This window comes from Oryza brachyantha, chromosome 5 (genome assembly GCF_000231095.2).
Source record: "Oryza brachyantha chromosome 5, ObraRS2, whole genome shotgun sequence".
NCBI lineage: Eukaryota > Viridiplantae > Streptophyta > Magnoliopsida > Poales > Poaceae > Oryza > Oryza brachyantha.
This window is the reverse complement of record NC_023167.2, coordinates 13,840,776-13,859,486: the sequence shown is the minus strand read 5'-3', so window position 1 is coordinate 13,859,486 and position 18,711 is coordinate 13,840,776. Positions and strand designations below refer to the sequence as shown.

The 18,711-nt window shown below is 43.0% G+C and overlaps 2 protein-coding genes across 2 annotated transcripts; one reads left to right on the top strand and one right to left on the bottom strand.

Moving 5' to 3' along the window:
* Positions 1-1,027: 1,027 nt before the first annotated feature.
* LOC102702943 (amidophosphoribosyltransferase, chloroplastic-like) lies at positions 1,028-3,065 on the top strand. The gene has a single exon (XM_040524372.1). It carries the CDS (start codon positions 1,028-1,030, stop codon positions 2,681-2,683), a length of 1,656 nt encoding a protein of 551 aa, XP_040380306.1. The 3' UTR covers positions 2,684-3,065.
* Positions 3,066-6,210: 3,145 nt separating this feature from the next.
* Positions 6,211-10,524, bottom strand: LOC102702662 (protein NRT1/ PTR FAMILY 5.10-like). The gene is made up of 3 exons (XM_040523794.1): positions 10,341-10,524; positions 10,006-10,223; positions 6,211-7,822 (listed from the first exon to the last, which is right to left on the bottom strand). Exons 1-3 carry the CDS (start codon positions 10,447-10,449, stop codon positions 6,500-6,502), a joined length of 1,650 nt encoding a protein of 549 aa, XP_040379728.1. The 5' UTR covers positions 10,450-10,524; the 3' UTR covers positions 6,211-6,499.
* Positions 10,525-18,711: the final 8,187 nt, after the last annotated feature.

Below are 18,711 nucleotides of genomic sequence, written 5' to 3'. Positions count from 1 at the left end.
CTATTGTACCTGCTTTAAGAGCTGCTCCGACTTATTGATAATAAATATAAAATGCTTGATTTATAACTAATTTTAGTTAGAGCGAGTACAATAGCATACTATAAGTATAAGCTAGTTATAAATATATTTTAAGAAGATAAGAGATAAGATATAAAAGCAGTGAGCTATAGATTTATAGCTAATGTACTCTAAAATATAATGTGTGTATGATATATGAGACATAGTAATATATGTTTTATGCTATTATATAAATTGACTATTAGATTGACTCTAGATAAATTAAAGCCAATAGTTGGTTATACTATTGAACTTGCTCTTAAACATGTTGCACACAATAAAAAAAAAGACTTTGTATATACATATCCTCTTATATATTTAGATTTATTAATATAAAGTATAGATTTAAAGTACGCTAAAAAGTTTTATATATTAGTATAAAATAGATAGAGTAGATTCACGCGGCTTAAAGGTAGTTCAACCGTGGGTTAGATATACCTTTACTAATTAAGGGTTGTTTAATTAAGGGTTGTTTAGATAGGGCTACACATCAGATATTTAGACACTAATTTGATGTATTAAACATAGACTATTAATAAAACCCATCCATTATCTTGGACTAATTCGCGAGACTAAACTAATAAGCCTAATTAATCCATAATTAGCCTATGTAATCCTACTGTAAATATTTGCTAATTATGAATTAATTAAGCTTAAAAAATTCATCTCGCGGATTAGCTCTCATTTATAAAATTAATTTTTTTATTAGTCTATATTTAATACTTCAAATTAATATTTAAATATCCGATGTGACTAGGGACTCGATATAAACAAACCCTTAGTAGGCTGTAGTAACCAGCACAAGATACTACGTACGATACCGATGGTATCCAACACGTCGCATCCTACGGCGGAGAGTCGCGGACCAGCAAAACCCTCTTTAAATCCCGCCCCTTGACGTCTTCCTCGGAGGGGAAACCCATCCATCCCCCAACCCCTCGCCGCCCCCTCCCCGAACTCCCCGATGGGAATGGCCGCCGCCGCCACGTCCACCTCGCGCCTCCTCCTCCTCCACCCCGCCGCGGGATCGAATCACCATCGCCATCGCCAACAGAAGCAACTCAGGTATTCCTCCAAGCCATCTTCTCTCGCTCTGCTGCCCCGCGGCGGCGGCGGCGGCTCTGGTTGCCGCCTGTGGCCGCCGGTCGGGGCGCTGCTGCCCGACCGGGTCACCCCGTTCTCCTATGGGAGAGGCGGCGAGGAGGACGACGGCTCCGACGACCACCCGCGCGAGGAGTGCGGGCTGGTGGGGGTCGTGGGGGACCCCGACGCGGCGTCGCTCTGCTACCTCGGCCTGCAGAAGCTGCAGCACCGCGGGGAGGAGGGGGCCGGTATTGTCGCCGTGGGGGGCGACGGGAAGCTCAAGTCGGTCACTGGGCTGGGGCTTGTCGCCGACGTGTTCGGTGACCCCGCACGGCTGGCGTCGCTCCCGGGCCCCGCCGCCATCGGGCACGTGAGGTACTCCACGGCCGGCGCCGCCGCGTCGCTGCGGAACGTGCAACCGTTCCTGGCCGGGTACAGGTTCGGGCAGGTCGCCGTGGCGCACAACGGGAACCTCGTCAACTACCAGGCGCTGCGGAACAAGCTGGAGGCGCGGGGCTCCATCTTCAACACGTCGTCGGACACGGAGGTCATCCTCCACCTCATTGCGACGTCGCTGTCGCGGCCGCTGCTCTCGCGCATCTGCGACGCGTGCGAGCGTCTCGCGGGGGCGTACTCGCTGCTGTTCCTGACGGCCGACAAGATGTTCGCCGTGCGCGACCCGCACGGCTTCCGCCCGCTGGTGCTCGGCCGCCGCCGCAACGGCGCCGTCGCGTTCGCGTCGGAGACCTGCGCGCTGGACCTCATCGAGGCGACCTATGAACGTGAGGTGGAGCCAGGGGAGGTGGTCGTCGTCGACCGCCGCGACATGTCCGTCTCCTCGGCCTGCCTCGTCCCGCACCGCCCCCGCCGCTCCTGCGTCTTCGAGCACATCTACTTCGCCCTCCCCAACTCGGTCGTGTTCTCGCACGCCGTTCACGAGCGCCGCACCGCTTTCGGCCGCGCGCTAGCGGAGGAGTCCCCCGCCCCGGGCGCGGACGTGGTCATCCCGGTGCCGGACTCGGGGTTCTACGCCGCGCTCGGGTTCGCGCGCGCGTCGGGGCTAGAGTTTCAGCAGGGCCTCATCCGGTGGCACTACAGCGGTCGCAGCTTCATCCAGCCGACGCAGGCCATCCGCGACCTCGCCGTGAAACTCAAGCTGGCCCCGGTGCACGGCGTGATCCGTGGCAAGAGCGTGGTGGTGGTGGACGACTCCCTGGTGCGCGGCACCACCTCGAGCAAGATCGTGCGGCTGCTCCGCGACGCCGGCGCGCGCGAGGTGCACATGCGGATCGCGAGCCCGCCAGTGGTGGGCTCCTGCCTGTACGGCATCGACACGCCCAGCGAGGGGGAGCTCATCTCCAACCGGATGGACCTGGAGGGCGTGCGCCGCGAGATCGGCAGCGACTCGCTCGCCTTCCTCTCGCTCGACAAGCTCCACAGCATCTATGGCGCCGAGGCGGAGGGCTACTGCGACGCCTGCTTCTCGCGCAAGTACCCCGTGCTGCCCACGCTGCCGGAGCCGGTCATGGAGGTCGAGGAGTGAACTGGTCACACTGGAGAGTGGTTGGTTACCTCATCGAGCAGGTGAGATCTGCTCTGCTGCTCTACGGCTCCTCTGCATCCGTCGGCTTCAATAGGGATCATCAGATTTTGTATGGACATGGAAATTTTGGTGCTGTTAGTATATTTGGTCAGGAATTTTTATCACGGTGCTGAATTACTGATGAGATCGATCTTTCGATAGGGCTAAGCCGGATAAAGCTCCAGTCTTTGTTTGAGTGTGTGTTTAGCTCCAGTGCTTTACATGTTTACGCCGAATTGCTGTGGTGGCTTGAGAGCTGAGAACATCAGATGCTTGCTTGTGTGCCTTGAGCTACTGGCAATTATCCCCATCAAATTTCTGAGGCTTTTCAAGTTTGCCATCATTGAAACAGTCTCCACTATATACCTTTTTTTTCTTTTGAAAAGAAAAACTTTATCTGGAGTTCCGCCATTTAGGACCTTTTGAACCCAGAAGAATTTGTTTGGGACATCTTTGAACAAAAAGAGTTCTTTTCGAGCTTTATGCTTTGGGTTAATTTCATCCGTGTCACCATAAATATGCTTTTACGTTGGTTCCCTTTCTATCAGACAAGAGACCAATACCTGCTATCCTGATAGTAGAACATTTCTATTCCTGCTGCGAGAACAATTCAGCGAATTTCTGTTGTAGCGTGAGCAAGTATAATAGGAGACTATAAGCTGAGTATAATAGCAGACTATAAGCTGGCTATATGCTTATGTGGAATGGGACGAGAGAGTGTAAGCATGCTGTAAACTTGTAGCTAACTCAGACACAGGAACCAAGAAACTCAAGAAACTCTATGAGTGACATATGGATCATGTATTAATGAGGAAGAGCTAACTAATATATGAGTGGACTAAGAAAATATTATAAGACTTTTTATAGCCAGCGTGTTGGTTATATTATTAGCTTTGCTCTATGAGATAATACTACTAGTAGTTGACGAGCTGCTAGTGGCCACATCTTGATACCAGTACCCAATGGTAGTAAATTGGATTTGGTGCCATAAATCTTTCCAAGGCCTTTACGATGTTATTCTACTACCTGCAAGTGAGAGAAGCGCTGAGGAACTCGAGGGATTCTGCGCTACCACTTTGCAGCTAGAAAATTCCATTAACTCCAAGAATCAAGATTCATGAAGTGAGAGAAGCGCTGAGGAACTCGAGGGATTCTGCGCTACCACTTTGCAGCTAGAAAATTCCATTAACTCCAAGAATCAAGATTCATGATGTGTGCTCTTGTTAGAGCAAGTATAATAGCAGATTATAAGTCAGCTAAACGCTAATATGAAAGAGAGAAGGAAGGAGAGAGAAGAAGCTGGCTATAAGTTTATAGCCAGCTCAAGCACAAAAATCAAGATTCTACATTAAAGATGAAGAGTTAACTATTACATGAGTGTGTTATAAGAAAATTATAAGAAGTCTTATAAACAACTTATTGGCTATATTATTAGCCTTCTCTTAACATTATACCACTTGCTGGTTTTGACCAAAACCGCCCCGACCTCGAAAATGAATCGGGGGGTGAATGCGATCCCGGTCCCCGAACGGGTCCCGATGCTTCATCATGGCAGTTTTGCTGGTTTGCTGCAGTTGTTACGACTAAAATTGGGCAGGATCATCAGCATTGTTCAGATATGATTAGCTGTTCATAAATTAAGTGCTGCCAACGTTTTTCTTTGAAAAAAAATGATGTTGATCTTTTACACATGACGTTCGATTATTTGTATTACTTACAAAACGTTTGTAAGCTATTTTTTTAACTCTACGCGTGAATTACATCTACTATATTTGCACTGAATTTATAAATAAGAGATGATTAATCATCATGTTAAAAAGTCAGTAGTATCATATATATTTAAAATGGATGGAGGGAGTATGCTTTATCGCCTCACGATGAAAGGGGAAAAAGTTCATATGATTGCATATTATGCGGTTTAGGGCTAATCATGACTGTAGTCCGTAGGCAATGAAATTCGACTTTTACTTTGCTAATTGCAAGCGAATTAGGGATGACAAAAGACAAGGAAAAACGTAGTTTCATAAGAATGCGTATGGAAAGAAGAGGATTGCAAGAAACAGAAATTATAGAAGAGATGACTCAAAAGGAAAATTTTCAAGATGTAGGACAAATACCCCGATTAGTTCCTAAAAATTCTTGGGAGACGGGTCATATATACAAAATAAATTTTAGATTCCACCTAGAAACCGCGAGACAAATTTTTTGAGGCTAATTAATCCATCATTAGCACATGTAGCACTTATGGCTAATCATGCACTGATTAGGCTCAAAAGATTTGTCTCATGATTTTCCTCATAATTATATAATTAGTTTTAATTTTTATTTATATTTAATGTTCTATTTAGGTGTACAAAGATTTGATATGATATTTTTGGGAAAAATTTTTAGGAACTAAACAGGGCCAAAATGTAACTTTTCTGTAAAATCCTTTATATAGAGCCACTCCAAGGGACTTTACAATCCTTTCTTCCGGAGGACGACATAGGGAAAAACTCTTGTGGCGTGCAAATCCTAAAAAAAATTTCAAAGCACCCAAAAATTGATTAATTAGATCAATACCATTATAATTTCTCCGATTTTGAAACACGACATTGCAATCCACAAAATTAAAGTCATGACTTTACAATTTTACAGGTATTTGAAATATGCCACTAATTAGCGGGTAGTCAGTATTGAAATAATCCCATATTAAAAATTAGGGAGAGTTGCACCAATTTAAAGGTAGAGTAAGCTCCTCACTTCTTGATGAGCTTTTAGGGTGTAATAAGCTGCTTCTCTCTTGGACCAAGAGATGATATAAGACCTCTGTGGAGATCCGAGTTCAAAAGGAACATTGTTAGCATTGTTCGGTTTATCTATGATTTGAACCCACCCATGACCTGATATTCACCTACACTCATCCTTACCAGTACACTACAAGACACTTTTGCTTAAAAGCAACATGCTATTATTTTGACTTCACCTCTTCTAATTTTGCAGTGTTTACAAATGATGTTAAATAAAAAGATAATTGATTACAAAATTATATATCTGGTCAAGCTCTATAACTTTCGTATAGATCACATATTCATTTGAGATCATTTGGAACATAGATATGAGATTTTATAAACAATATGAATATTATAGTGAATATTTGAGCCCGTAAAAAAAATCTCAAATGAAAGAAATTATTGATTACAAAGTTTTAGATCTCGTCAAGACCAACAATTTTCATATAAAAGTCATACTTATCTGACTTTATATGAAAAAGTTAGGTGTAGAAAATGTATTATTTTGAATTTTCCATTATTACAAGCAGGCCCACCCGCTTGTATAATTGATTTTTCTATACAGTTCTCACAGTGACCCGTCAACGGTAATGTCATTACTTTCCTAGACGGTCATCTTATTGGCCCGCCTGGGATAATAAGTTTCTGCAGGCCTCCTGTGTTCTCCTCTCACGATTGATCACATCACAGACACACACTAACGATTTGTCTACGGAAATTGTTTTTATAGTGTGAATTGAGTTTTGTGAACTGTAATAATATGTTTCAAAACTGATGAAATTATACCGACACGAATCTAATCAACCACTATTCTAGATGTGAAAAGTTTGCACCGAAAAAAGAACCAACATTGTTCCCTTGGAATTACCATTATACCCTTGTAATCTTGTAACTAGATGTATCATAACTTGCCGAATTCAGTACCTCGGTTACTAATTCCCAGAGGTTGAGAGATTTCGAATTCAGCAGGTTATTATAAAGCTATACCGGTGCATCGATCAATGAATCAGTGAACATTGACAACCTTTGTTCGGTAAATGTACGACGTCGAGAAGTATATGTAAGCAAGAAGATCCAGCACGGTGAGCGCGGCAAGAAGCAGATAGAAGTAGTCGAGATGGCCCCGGTTGAGGTCGTCGGCGATCCAGCTGGTGCCGCCGTTCCTCCTCGTCACGCCGTCGATGGCCGAGATGAGGAAGCTGCTGATGAAGCTGCCGACGCCGATGACGCTCAGGTAGAGCGCGAGGCCGAGGCTCTTGAGCGCGCCGGGCACCTGGTCGTAGAAGAACTCCTGCATGCCGACCATGGCGAACACGTCCGCCGCGCCGAGCAGCAGGTACTGCGGCAAGATCCACCACAGGCTCATCGGGACCGCCGCGCCGGGGCCGTCCACCACGCCGGCGTCCCTCGCCGTGCTCAGGCGCTTCGTCTCGACGAGCGCGGCGACCACCAGCATCACCAGGGACAGGGCGATGCCCGTGCCTATACGCTGTAACGCGGTGATCCCCGAGGCGACGCCGGTGACCCTGCGCGCCACGGGCACCAGGACTCGGTCGTAGAGCAGGACGCAGGGGACGATGCTGACGCCGAGGAAGCTCTGCAGCGCCGCGGGGGGCACCTGGAACGAGGACGACGACGACGACCCGATCCTCCGGTCCAGCGTCGCCGCCTGCTTCGTGAACAGCGTCGGCGGCTGCGCGAACACCACGCCGTAGAGCAGGCACGCCGCCCAGATCGGGACCAGCCTCGCCAGGCCCCTCACCTCCCCCGCGAGCACGGCGCTCTCGGCGCACTCGCCGTGCTCTACCTCTACCGACCCGCCGCCGCCGCCTCTTCGCCAGCTCTCCCTCCATGCCGTGACGGCCTTGCCGACGCCGGAGAACGTGCCGGTGGCCTCGCCATGAGCGCCGCCGGGACCACCGTCGTAGAACCGGTACGTCCGCGTCCCGAGCAGGAACACGACGAGCGCGAGCAGCATCACCATGCACGGCACGCCGAAGCCGACCCCCCAGCCGACGTTGTCCTGCACGTAGCTCATCAGCGCCACCGTGACGGTCCCGCTCGCGCAGATGCCGAGATACCACCAGTTGAAGAATGAGCTCCGCGACGACGACTCGCCGGGGTCCATCACGTCGAACTGGTCGGCGCCGAAGGCCTGGACGCACGGCTTGTGGCCGCTCTGCGCGATGGCCACTAAGTAGAGGGAGACGTAGAAGAAGGCCGTCTGCACGGAGGATGACTGGCAAACCCGCCGGCCGTCGCCGGAGGAGCTGCATTGTTGGCTTTGAGGCGGTGAGAACATGGACGAGAGCGCCAGCAAGCCTAGCCCCTGACATTTGGTCATGTTGAATACTTGGATGAGCAAAAACAGATACCATGGTAGTTATCTTTTTTTTTAACTTTTTATAACCATAAGTGAAACGGTTTATTAACAATTTTCCCAAAATAATTTGTGGATAAAAAATTATGGTAAAATTTGCTACGGGGAATAAAAAAACGTGTAATTAGTCAGTGGGCACCGTAAGATCACGAATTTGCTACATGTCACTACAAAAATATGGTAATTAGCTGGTAGACACTCCGGCAATTATTTTATTAATTTCGGAGTCAAAAATGTTAAAAATAACAAGATTGCCCTTGATGAGCGGGTCGCCGCCGTCCTTGCCGTAGCTGGGTCACCGCCGCCGCCTGCTCAGTCACCCTGTAGGCTAGGGTTCGGGTGTGATACGGCGCCGAGACCGACTGGTCTGATTTGACTGGACCTAGTCGGCATAACGGGTTGACTACCAAGGCTAATCTCGTCATTTTAAAAAAAAATTGACTCTGAAATAATAAAATAATGGTAGGAGTGTCTACCAGCTAATTACCACATTTTTGTGGTGTCCTGCAACAAATTCGTGATCTTATGGTGCCCACCGGCTAATTACACGTTCTTTCGATGCCCTGTAGCAAATTTTTGCCAAAATTTATATACATGTTCTTAACGACCTAAAGGTAAATGCTATAAATTAAACTTACATCAAAATCAACTTCAAATTTAAGTTTTAAAATTTAAAGTTTAGCTTATAAACATATGCATAGGAAAAAGGCGAGGGTGTATATTTTAGATTCCATTTGGATGGGTTTTTATCATGCGATGGCATGAATCTCACATCGGTTTTTTACCCGATTCAAGTGAGAATTGAACTGATCTTCGTGAAACTCATGTGCTCCAATTTCCAAACAAACACTGAGTTGAATAATTCCTACAATTATTAAACTGGTATAGGGTCATGTTTGGGGAGCTTAAAATTTTTGAGAAACAACAATAGAAAAGCCGATTTTCTAGATTATATAGCTATAGATTCTTAAAAGCTAAATAATGTTTGAGAAACTTCTGATCTTTAGAGATCTGCTACAGGAAGCTACCAAATAAGGCCATGTTTAGTTACTAAAAACTTTTTCGAAAAACATCACATCAAATCTTTGGACATCTATTAAATATATATGAACATTAAAACTAATTACACAGTTATAGGCGAAATCGTGAGACGAATCTTTTGAGCATAATTAATACATAATTAGTCATAAGTGCTACAATAACCAATATATGCTAATGATAGATTAATTAGACTTAAAAGATTCATCTCGCGGTTTTCAGACGAAATCTAAAATTTATTTTATAATTAGACTATATTTAATATTTTAAATATATGACCATATGTATCGATGTGACATGTCTCCCAAAATTTTTTCGCAGCCTAAGGCATAAATCTAGTTGGATCATACAGCACTGAGTGGGGCAAGTACATTCATACTTTCTGCAAGACAGGCTGTGCGATCCGCCGATCCCCATCACCAAACAGTGGCACGAAAGATATGGCTAGCCTCCTACTACACCGATAGTTCCGAAGTATCTCAACTGAAAGCAGCAACCCGGTAATGCTGAAAAGAATTATATACAAGCAAACAGATGCATGATACATCCCCGTCCGAACGTGTTGAGCATGATCACTACACTGCTGCAGTGCCACCCACTGAAAACGACTCGGCTCACGGTATAAATTAGCCAACTGAACAGCTGGAACTTCTCCGGGGACGACATGACAACGTGTTTACGTGCAGCAAAATCATCTTCAAAAAGAAAAAAATCATGACCATTTGACGTGCGCGTAACGAGAGTGCCGCTGCTCGCAAGCGTCTTGTTGAACTCAGCTGTCAGAAAACTCAGAACAGCTGAGCCATTTCTCCACGCTGAAATCGCCGCTCGATACGGCTTTTGCATGTTTAGTCACTTTCCGTAATCTGCGCAGATAAAACTGAAAACAAGGTCGCAACTAATAGCATTGACAAGCAACGCAGTTGCGTGGGAGGTTTATGATTATCAAATCCCAGCTCAGCATCCACATGATACTGAATCTGCGCTAGGTGAACAAATTCCCCCCCCCCCCCCACCCCAAAAAAAAAATCGCGGCGTTGAGATGAAGAACGGTAGGGATAAGGTGGGGGTGGTGTGGAGTTAGAAGAACTGACCGTGACGTAGAGCACGGAGGAGGCGACAATGGTGCGGTACCGGCCAAGCCAGGAGTCGGCGACGGCGGCGCCGAGCAGCGGCAACATCGACGCGGCGCCGGACCACGCGTTCACGGCCGCGGCCGCCGCGGCGGTGGTCTCCCCGAGCGGGCCGGTCAGGTAGTTGATCAGATTCGCGGAGATGCCGTAGTACGCGAACCGCTCCGCGGCCTCCACCCCTGGAATCCCAAGACCGAAAAAGAACCCCGGCGAGGTGTAAGCGAAGACGAATCACGCGAGGGAGCAAGTTTGCTCCGGGGAGGCGCGATCTGAGGGTACTGTATCAGTTGGCTTACAGATTATGAACAGCGCGGACCTCCAGCCGCCGGTGGCGGGGCGGCGGTGGGACGCGCCGGCGTCGGGGAGGAGGGGATCCGAGGGGCCAGAGCCCGACTCCGGCGCCATGCCTGCGCGAGGCTGCGAGCTGTGGGATACCGGTTTGGAATTTGGATGGAGCTCTAGTGCTTTTGTAGGCCACCGTCCGCCCGTTCGGAACGACATCTTCTGAGTGAAGTCCGAGTGACTCAGGGTACTGACTCGTGAGAATTTTGTTGAGAATCTATTATATATATAAAGTAATAGGAAAAAAGGTTTGAGAATCTATTATATATATAAAGTAATAGAAAATGAGGCCTTCTATGCTGTCTCTTACGAACTAGAAATTTTGAGATTAATCAAAGAAAAATGAGAGCAAAATAATAGAGAAAAATTGAAAAATTCAATTGGACAGATCAAGTTTATAGAAAAAAAAAATAGAGAAAAGATCCATCACGTGATTTGATCAGACTCATATGGGAACCGATTAGCTTCAAGCGCACTACAACATGAAAAAGATAAAGATAAGATAAGAAACCAAGTATTACAATTTATTGAAAGTATTTTATAAAACCGTGAGACACCAATTATGAAAACCATGTCAGGCTTGAAGGCAGCAGTGAGAAACTCAATCATAATCAAACTAATGCACGGCTATAACATCCATGTTAGATAGGCCCCCTGTCGAACTGCCGCAGTTCGACAGGCCCCCTGTCGAACTGCGGCAGTTCGACAGGCCTGGTTGGCTCAGCAGTCGAACGGGTGGTGGGCCCTGTCGAACTCCTTCGAACCCTCTGTTCGATAGGCCCCTGTCTAACGCCCACCATTCGATAGACCTCTAAATTTACGATTTTCTTCGGATGCCCTTTATTTTTGTGATTTTCATTAAAATAATATTAATTTAAAAAAATTCCATGCTGGTTATCCGAAACCCAATAGTTACCCATCGGGTGAAACCATGTCAAACAAAAAACATCCTAACTATCTCCAATATTTAGTTACTGGTAGCAAGCAAATAAACATATTTGATTGATTAATATAGCAAAAACAAATGAAAAAAGTGAAATAGCAAGCAAGTAAAACTAAACTAGTTGAATCCTAACATTTAGTGATCCAATCATATCAATTAAGCAGTCAATCAGTCTAGTGCTCTCGGTTTATAATACCGAACAATAACATGCTCTATTCAGAGTATTTTAAGGTATCGCTAGATTTTTTTGTTCCAATTAACACTCTTGGGTTAAATCTAAAACTCGTACCTAACCCATAAATCACAGAGCCCTTACCATAAATCCATGAGTACAAATCTTCATACATACCCACACCCACTGGTTACAAAACCCATTGGGGCGCTAGACGTGCAGGTCCAATTGTCATTCCAGAGCAAAACTATCGTAGCATTTAAGGGGTAATTGTTTGTTTTTTCATAAGAAAAAGCAAATAACATATTTACAAATAAAAAATAATTTCAAAATAAAATTTTCATGTACATATTGTTAACGATCTGATCTACAAGCCAATGTTGAAAAAAAAACTTGGATAAAAACTCTAAAACAGCTCCAAGTTTAAGGTTAAAATTTTAAATTTTAGCTTATAAGCATTTCTGCTGTCAATTGATTATCGGACGAGCTGCTCATCGTTTTTGTTGGCATGTTTTTTTAATAGTCTGTATTTCTTTCAATAAAATTCTTAAATGAAAGATTGTATTTGGAGTGTCCGTTCTCACGCGAAGAGTTGATTTGCTAACTGATTTGTTAAAGACATGTTACTTCCAATAATGTGTACTGTGTAGCACCCTTACAACCGTGAAAAATTATTCTAGAGCCTCCGTTAGCGCACACGAGTCAGATTCTATGTTTATCCCTCGAAATTTAATTAAAATATATGTTTGGATTTAAACTATAAAACCGGTTATTTATAACCCAAACTTTCCAAAGCAGATAAAATCCACTCGTGGAACATGTTTTTTTTATTGTTTTGTTTGAAATGGACGTGATTTCTCTAGTTCAGACGTACCTTTAGTATGCATATTTTGTGGAAATAAATCTCACCTAATTAGGGTCACGACAATTAATTATTTGAAGTGCATGTTAACTACAAATCACAGTCATATCCATCAAAGTGTAGGATCGAACAAGATCAAACAAACCTACCAGAGGGGGGGTGAATGGTAGGGAAAAACAGAACCCAAAAATCTTTCGCGGAATAAAGGATTACCTCTGTCGAAAAAATTGACGAAGACTTGCTACCTTGATCGCGTCGCTCCTGTGTCGCCGCTATCTTGATCGCGCCGCTCATGTGCCGCCGAGCAGATCATCGAATCGCGCCACTCCTATGACGTTGATCGGATCGTCGGAATCCAAAAAATCATCAGTAGATGAAAGTCGAAAACGTAGATTGAATGATCTTGACTTTATTGCATCAACTGGTATTTACAAAGTGCACCAACAGCACTCCTATCAAAATCGTCGATCTAGAATCAACAACTAAGTCTCACAAAAGCACACCGGGGGCATACCCCTCGGTCTCTATTTATATCGAAAAGTCTATCACCAAATAGGAGTAGGACTCCTTATACTAATATGGCTCATCTCTTAGTTTTCCTAATTAAATCCAACATGCCAAAATCAGGCGTGCTACAGTAGTCCGACTGCTACAGTACCCGCCGCGCTACGGTAATCCGGGTCCGCTACAGTAATCCGATCCGGTTGCTACAGTGCCGCGCGCTACAGTAACGATGCTGCTACAGTGTCCGAACCTGTAGCAAATTCCTTTTCTTTTCTCATCCAGTTTTGATCCGATTTACTTCCCGATTTTTCCGGCGCTTACACATACAACATGTGAAGCCCGTTACGATTCCATCCCACACGGTGTTGCTCCACCATGTGCCAACTCGTATTCAATATCGTCACCTGGCATCCTCGATCGTCCGGACCTCAGCTCCTCCCTGAGCCTAGTCACGATCCCACCGCCATTGACCGATATTGACTTCAAGTCACCTGCACAACTAGAGACAAACCAACCGTTTCCGAGCACAGATATCGCAACCTGACTCACATTAGTTACACACACTCGCAACAACACCTTAATTGTTTCCAAACCAAATTCAATTTATAAACCAAATGGCAAGCCAATTGTTCATCAGAAAATATTAATCATGCTTATGATCTTACAATCTCCCCCTTGATGAACACATTGGCAAACACTTCAAAATTTGTTTTGTTGTTTTTATGTAGAAACTCCAAAAAGCATGCAATGCAAAAATCTCTCACTTTTGAAAAGAAAGAAAATCCTTTGAGTATGACAATTATGCACAAATTTTTTTTTTGTTACCTTGTTCTCCCCCTTTTGACAATGAATTCATCAATGAAGGTTTTTTATTTTTATTTTTTCTCGGAGAGCTTTGCAATATACCAATAGTAACTCAAGAACTTGTATTGCAATAACAAGGTAGAAAAAGTGACTAGCTAACTAACAAGCATGCACTAAAATAAAACCATGAACTTGAGATATGGCAATTAAGATCAAGTCAACATTAAGAATTCATGATTTCAAAGAGTTATAATGCAACATCGGTACAAGCACATAGATTGAAAAATAAATACTGTACATATATACCCATTGTATTTATCACTCTTTCTCAAATTAGCTCTAGCACAAAATTACCAAGAGAATTTTTAACCTTTTTACTTGAGCCTTTTTGCTCAATTTTTTTTCTCTCAATTATTCCGGGTACGTCCTTGTCGTCAAGACTGTCCAAGGATTCGGCACCCATTATTTTTGCTCACATCGAATACGTCCTTGTCGTCAAGACTGTCCAAGGATTCGGTATTCATTTTTTTCTCTAATAGATTTTTTTTATTCTCTTGAGCAATTTAAAAAGCTATTGAGGAATAACAAATCAATAAAGCATATATATAAGCATTTAAAAAACAACCCATATGCTAGCATCAAAATTGCATATTTACTTAATTCAAGTATAGAATTTAAGTGTCATGCATCATCTCCCTTAAAAGCAATATCAAAAGCTCATGTATAAACCAAAAATGCAGACAAGCTAGATTACTAATCATATTCTCTAATAAGTATTGCAAGCAAGTACTACAATATACTAAAGGCACGAAACAAAGCTCTTCCTTTTCTTGATTTTTTTTTGGTTTTAAAACACACCATGCATTAATTAAAACATGTATGCAAAAACAAAATCAAAAGAGGAAAATGCAACACGGAGCCAAAAACTCCCCCTTAATTGATGCCAAAAGGATGAATAACTCCCAATTCTCCCCGAAGAAAAGCAAATCGAGAAGAATCCAAAGGTTTCGTGAAAATATCAGCCAATTGCAATGTAGTATCAACAAATTTTAATTCCACATCTTCTTTTTCAACATGATCCCTCAAAAAGTGAAAACGAATATCAATGTGCTTAGTGCGTGAGTGTTGAACAGGATTCTTAGCAATATTAATAGCACTTGTATTATCACAAAAGAGAGGAACTTTCTCAAAAGTAAGACCATAATCTCTCAAGGTTGAGATAAGCCACAAAATTTGGGAGCAACAACTAGCAGCAGCAACATATTCAGATTCAGCAGTTGATTGAGCAACATTAGATTGTTTTCGAGAAGACCATGCAATCAATGAAGTACCAAGAAAATGGCATGTACCACTGGTACTCTTCCTATCAATTCTACAGCCTCCAAAATCCGCATCCGAATAACCACTCAAGCATATAGAAGATGAAGTAGAATACCAAATTCCAAATTCAAGAGTGTGTTGTAAGTACCTCATGATGCGTTTAACCGCTTGGTGATGTGAAGCTCTCAGAGAAGCTTGAAATCGAGCGCACAAACACACAGCAAATTGTATATCCGGTCTTGAAGCAGTGAGATAAAGCAATGATCCTATCATACTTCTGTATTCCTTTTGATCAACCGCTTCATCATCTTGAGGTGTTTGTTTAATTTGCAATCCCAAAAAATAAGTCAACTCGCCCATCATACTCATTTCAAATTCCCTGTGCATCGTTTCAGCAAACTTCGACCTTGTAGTATGTTCATCCAAGTTACCTATTATTTGTTCCGGAGGATGTCGTCGTTGAATATGAAGTGGAGCAGTGGCTTCAGATGAATTTTCATGTTCTGTACCCTGTTCTAACGAACTAGAGGTTTCTGGAGGTCCACCACCATCCGCACCTGAAGTACATGAGGAAGATCCTCCGGGCCTGTTTGACCGCTCTTCTGCCTGCGGTCTGACTGACATTGTGCCACCGGTCTGACCAGCTGACAATTCGTCGTCGTCCTCGTCATCACTTTCCTCCAAAAATATATCCTCCCCCTGAACCTGTGATATTGTACCTGAAATTTCGGGTCTAGTACTTGGACTAGCCTCATCAAAAGTGACTTCACAAGTCTCAACAATTTTGTTAGTTTCTAAAACAAGTACACGGTAACCTCGAGAATGGGCAGCATATCCTAACATAAGTCCATCACGAGAGCGTGATTCAAATTTATCTAAAAACCCAGACTTTAACACAAAGCACTTACACCCAAAAACACGTAAATGAGAAATCTTAGGTGTATGTCCAAAACGAAGCTCATAAGAAGTCTTTCTAAGTTTTGATCTTAAGAAAACACGATTGGAAATATAGCATGCAGTATTAACCGCTTCAGCCCAAAATTTCCTAGGTGTACTGTACTCATCAAGCATAGTCCTAGCCATCTCAACCAAAGAACGATTTTTTCTTTCAACCACACCATTTTGTTGAGGAACCCGGGGAGACGAAAATTGATGTTCAAGACCTTTTTCATTGCAAAACCTCTCAAAAGAAGCGTTTTTAAACTCTCCACCATTATCGCTTCGGATGGTTCTTAAAGATCCAGGAAGTTGAATGGCCAACCGAAGATACAAACTTTTAAAGTGTTCAAAAGCCTCATCTTTGGTAACCATAAAGAAAACCCAAGAATAACGAGAGAAATCGTCAACTATAACCAACACATACCACTTTCCTCCAACAGATTGCACTCTAGCCGGACCGACAGTGTCCATGTGTAAGAGCTGTCCTGGTGCATCCGTCATCACAGAAAATGTAGGAGTATGCGAGCATACAACCATTTTAGCACGACGACATGGCGAGCAAACCAAATCAACATTTTTTTTAAGTTTAGGCAAACCACGAATAAGATCTGAACCACTAATCCTAGTTAGATGATCAAAGCCAATATGTCCAAGTCTGCGATGCCAGAACATCACATCTTTAGAAAACTTTGCAACAAGACATATAACTTCAGAAGAAATACTACTTTCAAAATCAGTTTTAAAAACTCTTCCATATCGAGAAATATTAAGCACAACATCTCCAGAAAAATCAAAAATTTTACTTCCACTTTTCTTAAACAGAACATCAAAATTCTCATCCACAATTTGAGAAACGGAGAGCAAATTGTACTTTAGATTTTCAACCAAAGCGACATCATTCAATGTAAATTTGTCACTTACCTTGACAGATCCAGTTGCAGTGATTGTACTAGTAGAAGCATCACCGAAGATGATTGAATCCTTCCTTGATGCCCTCACGAGAGAGGAGAACCAACTTTTATCACCGGTCATATGTCGCGAACAACCGGAGTCCACAATCCACACGTTCTCCTTCCTCGCCAAAAATGCCTATGCATAAGCAGATGCCGAAGTCTCAGTACTAGGGTTAGATAATAAACATTTAGGAATCCAGTACTGAGACACACGACCAGATCTAACAGGAACATAACCAGTAGAAAATTCAATATGTTTCCTTTTAGAAAAATGCTCCCAAGGCTGGTTTAACTGCTTAGGAACCTGCGGTCTGACCAAAGCTTTACCACCGTTCTGACGGGGGTTATAACACCGGTTTGACTGCTGGTACTGCTGCAGTCTAACCGCCTGTCTCGAGGTAAAAGCCAATTTTTGCCATCTTTGTTTTGCAAAAGCAATTTTCCGTTCCTTTTTCTGCTTTCTAGCAAGTCTAAAACAGAAACCAACAATATGACCATCTTTGCCACAAAAGGAACATGTATACTTATCACGATGAGTTGAAGCACAAGTTGATATAGCAGGTTTAGCATTAACAACCGATGTAGTACTAAAGACAGGTTTGGCATTTACAACAGATTTAGTGTTAAAAGCAGGTTTAGCATTCACAACATGTTTAGCACTCACAACTTTTGATGAAGAAGCACTCAAGGAAGACATGATGCCAGCAGATTTAAATACAGTGGTCTTAGGTTCAGGTTCAGTCAAAATTTCACCATTCTGAACAATACTTAAAACAGTAGGAGGATGTCTAGAAAAGTGAACATGAGGATCAAAACCTAAACCACGATTGTGTGTGCTAACTTTAGATTGATCAAGAATCATGTTGAGGTTCCTTTTTCCATCAGAAAATCTTTGCAAAGAACTTTTTAAATAAGAAACCTCTTGAGTTAAACTAGCACAATTTTTGCAAGAAATCACTTCATCTCTTTTAACAACTTCCTCCATTTGTTTAACACATTCCAAAGCATGTTTAAGTTTCATCTCATTAGCAGGACATGTCAAGCAAGGTTTAGCACTAGATTGCTTGATTCTTTTAGAGCTAATCAAGTTAAACATAGAACTAGCAAACACAGCAACTCGACATTTGTTTAAAGCTCTCTTAGCCAAGAACAATTCATCAACCAATCTAGTATTCATTGTAAAGCTAAGAGCAAGACAGGATTCAAGTTTTCTAGATTTCTTGGTTACAACATCAAGTTTTTTGCAATTATTCTGATTAACTTCTCTTACAGCATTCACTTCAGCAAATAAAACATCACACGATTTGCATTCATCATCATTAGAAGCAAGAGATTTTAATTTACTATTTTCAATATTAAGAGAATCAATAGTAACTTCTTGTTGACTAATTTTTTTCTCAAATTTAGAAATCTTGTAACCAAGTCTAGCAATCACTTCTTGAAAATATTCAACACTAGAAGGACCAGTTACCTCGTTGTCATCGTCAGAATCTTCAAAACTTTTAGCCATGAGACAAACACCAGCAATGTTCATACTCTTGTCTTCTTCTTCATCATCTTCAAACTCAACGTCACTGTTTTCTTGAACAGCTGCAAAAGCTTCATCCAACGCCTTTTGATAATACTTCTTCATCTTCATATTCTTGATTTGTTTCTTATTCTGCTTGGCATCTTTAGATGCATCTTGAGGTTTAGCTTCTTCCTGTTTACCTCTTCCAAGCTTGGGGCACTGAGAACGGATGTGATTCAGTTGACCACATCCAAAGCATCGAATTGGTCCTCCTCTTCTCCTGATCCTGATATTACTCACAGCTCGAGAAATTCTGTT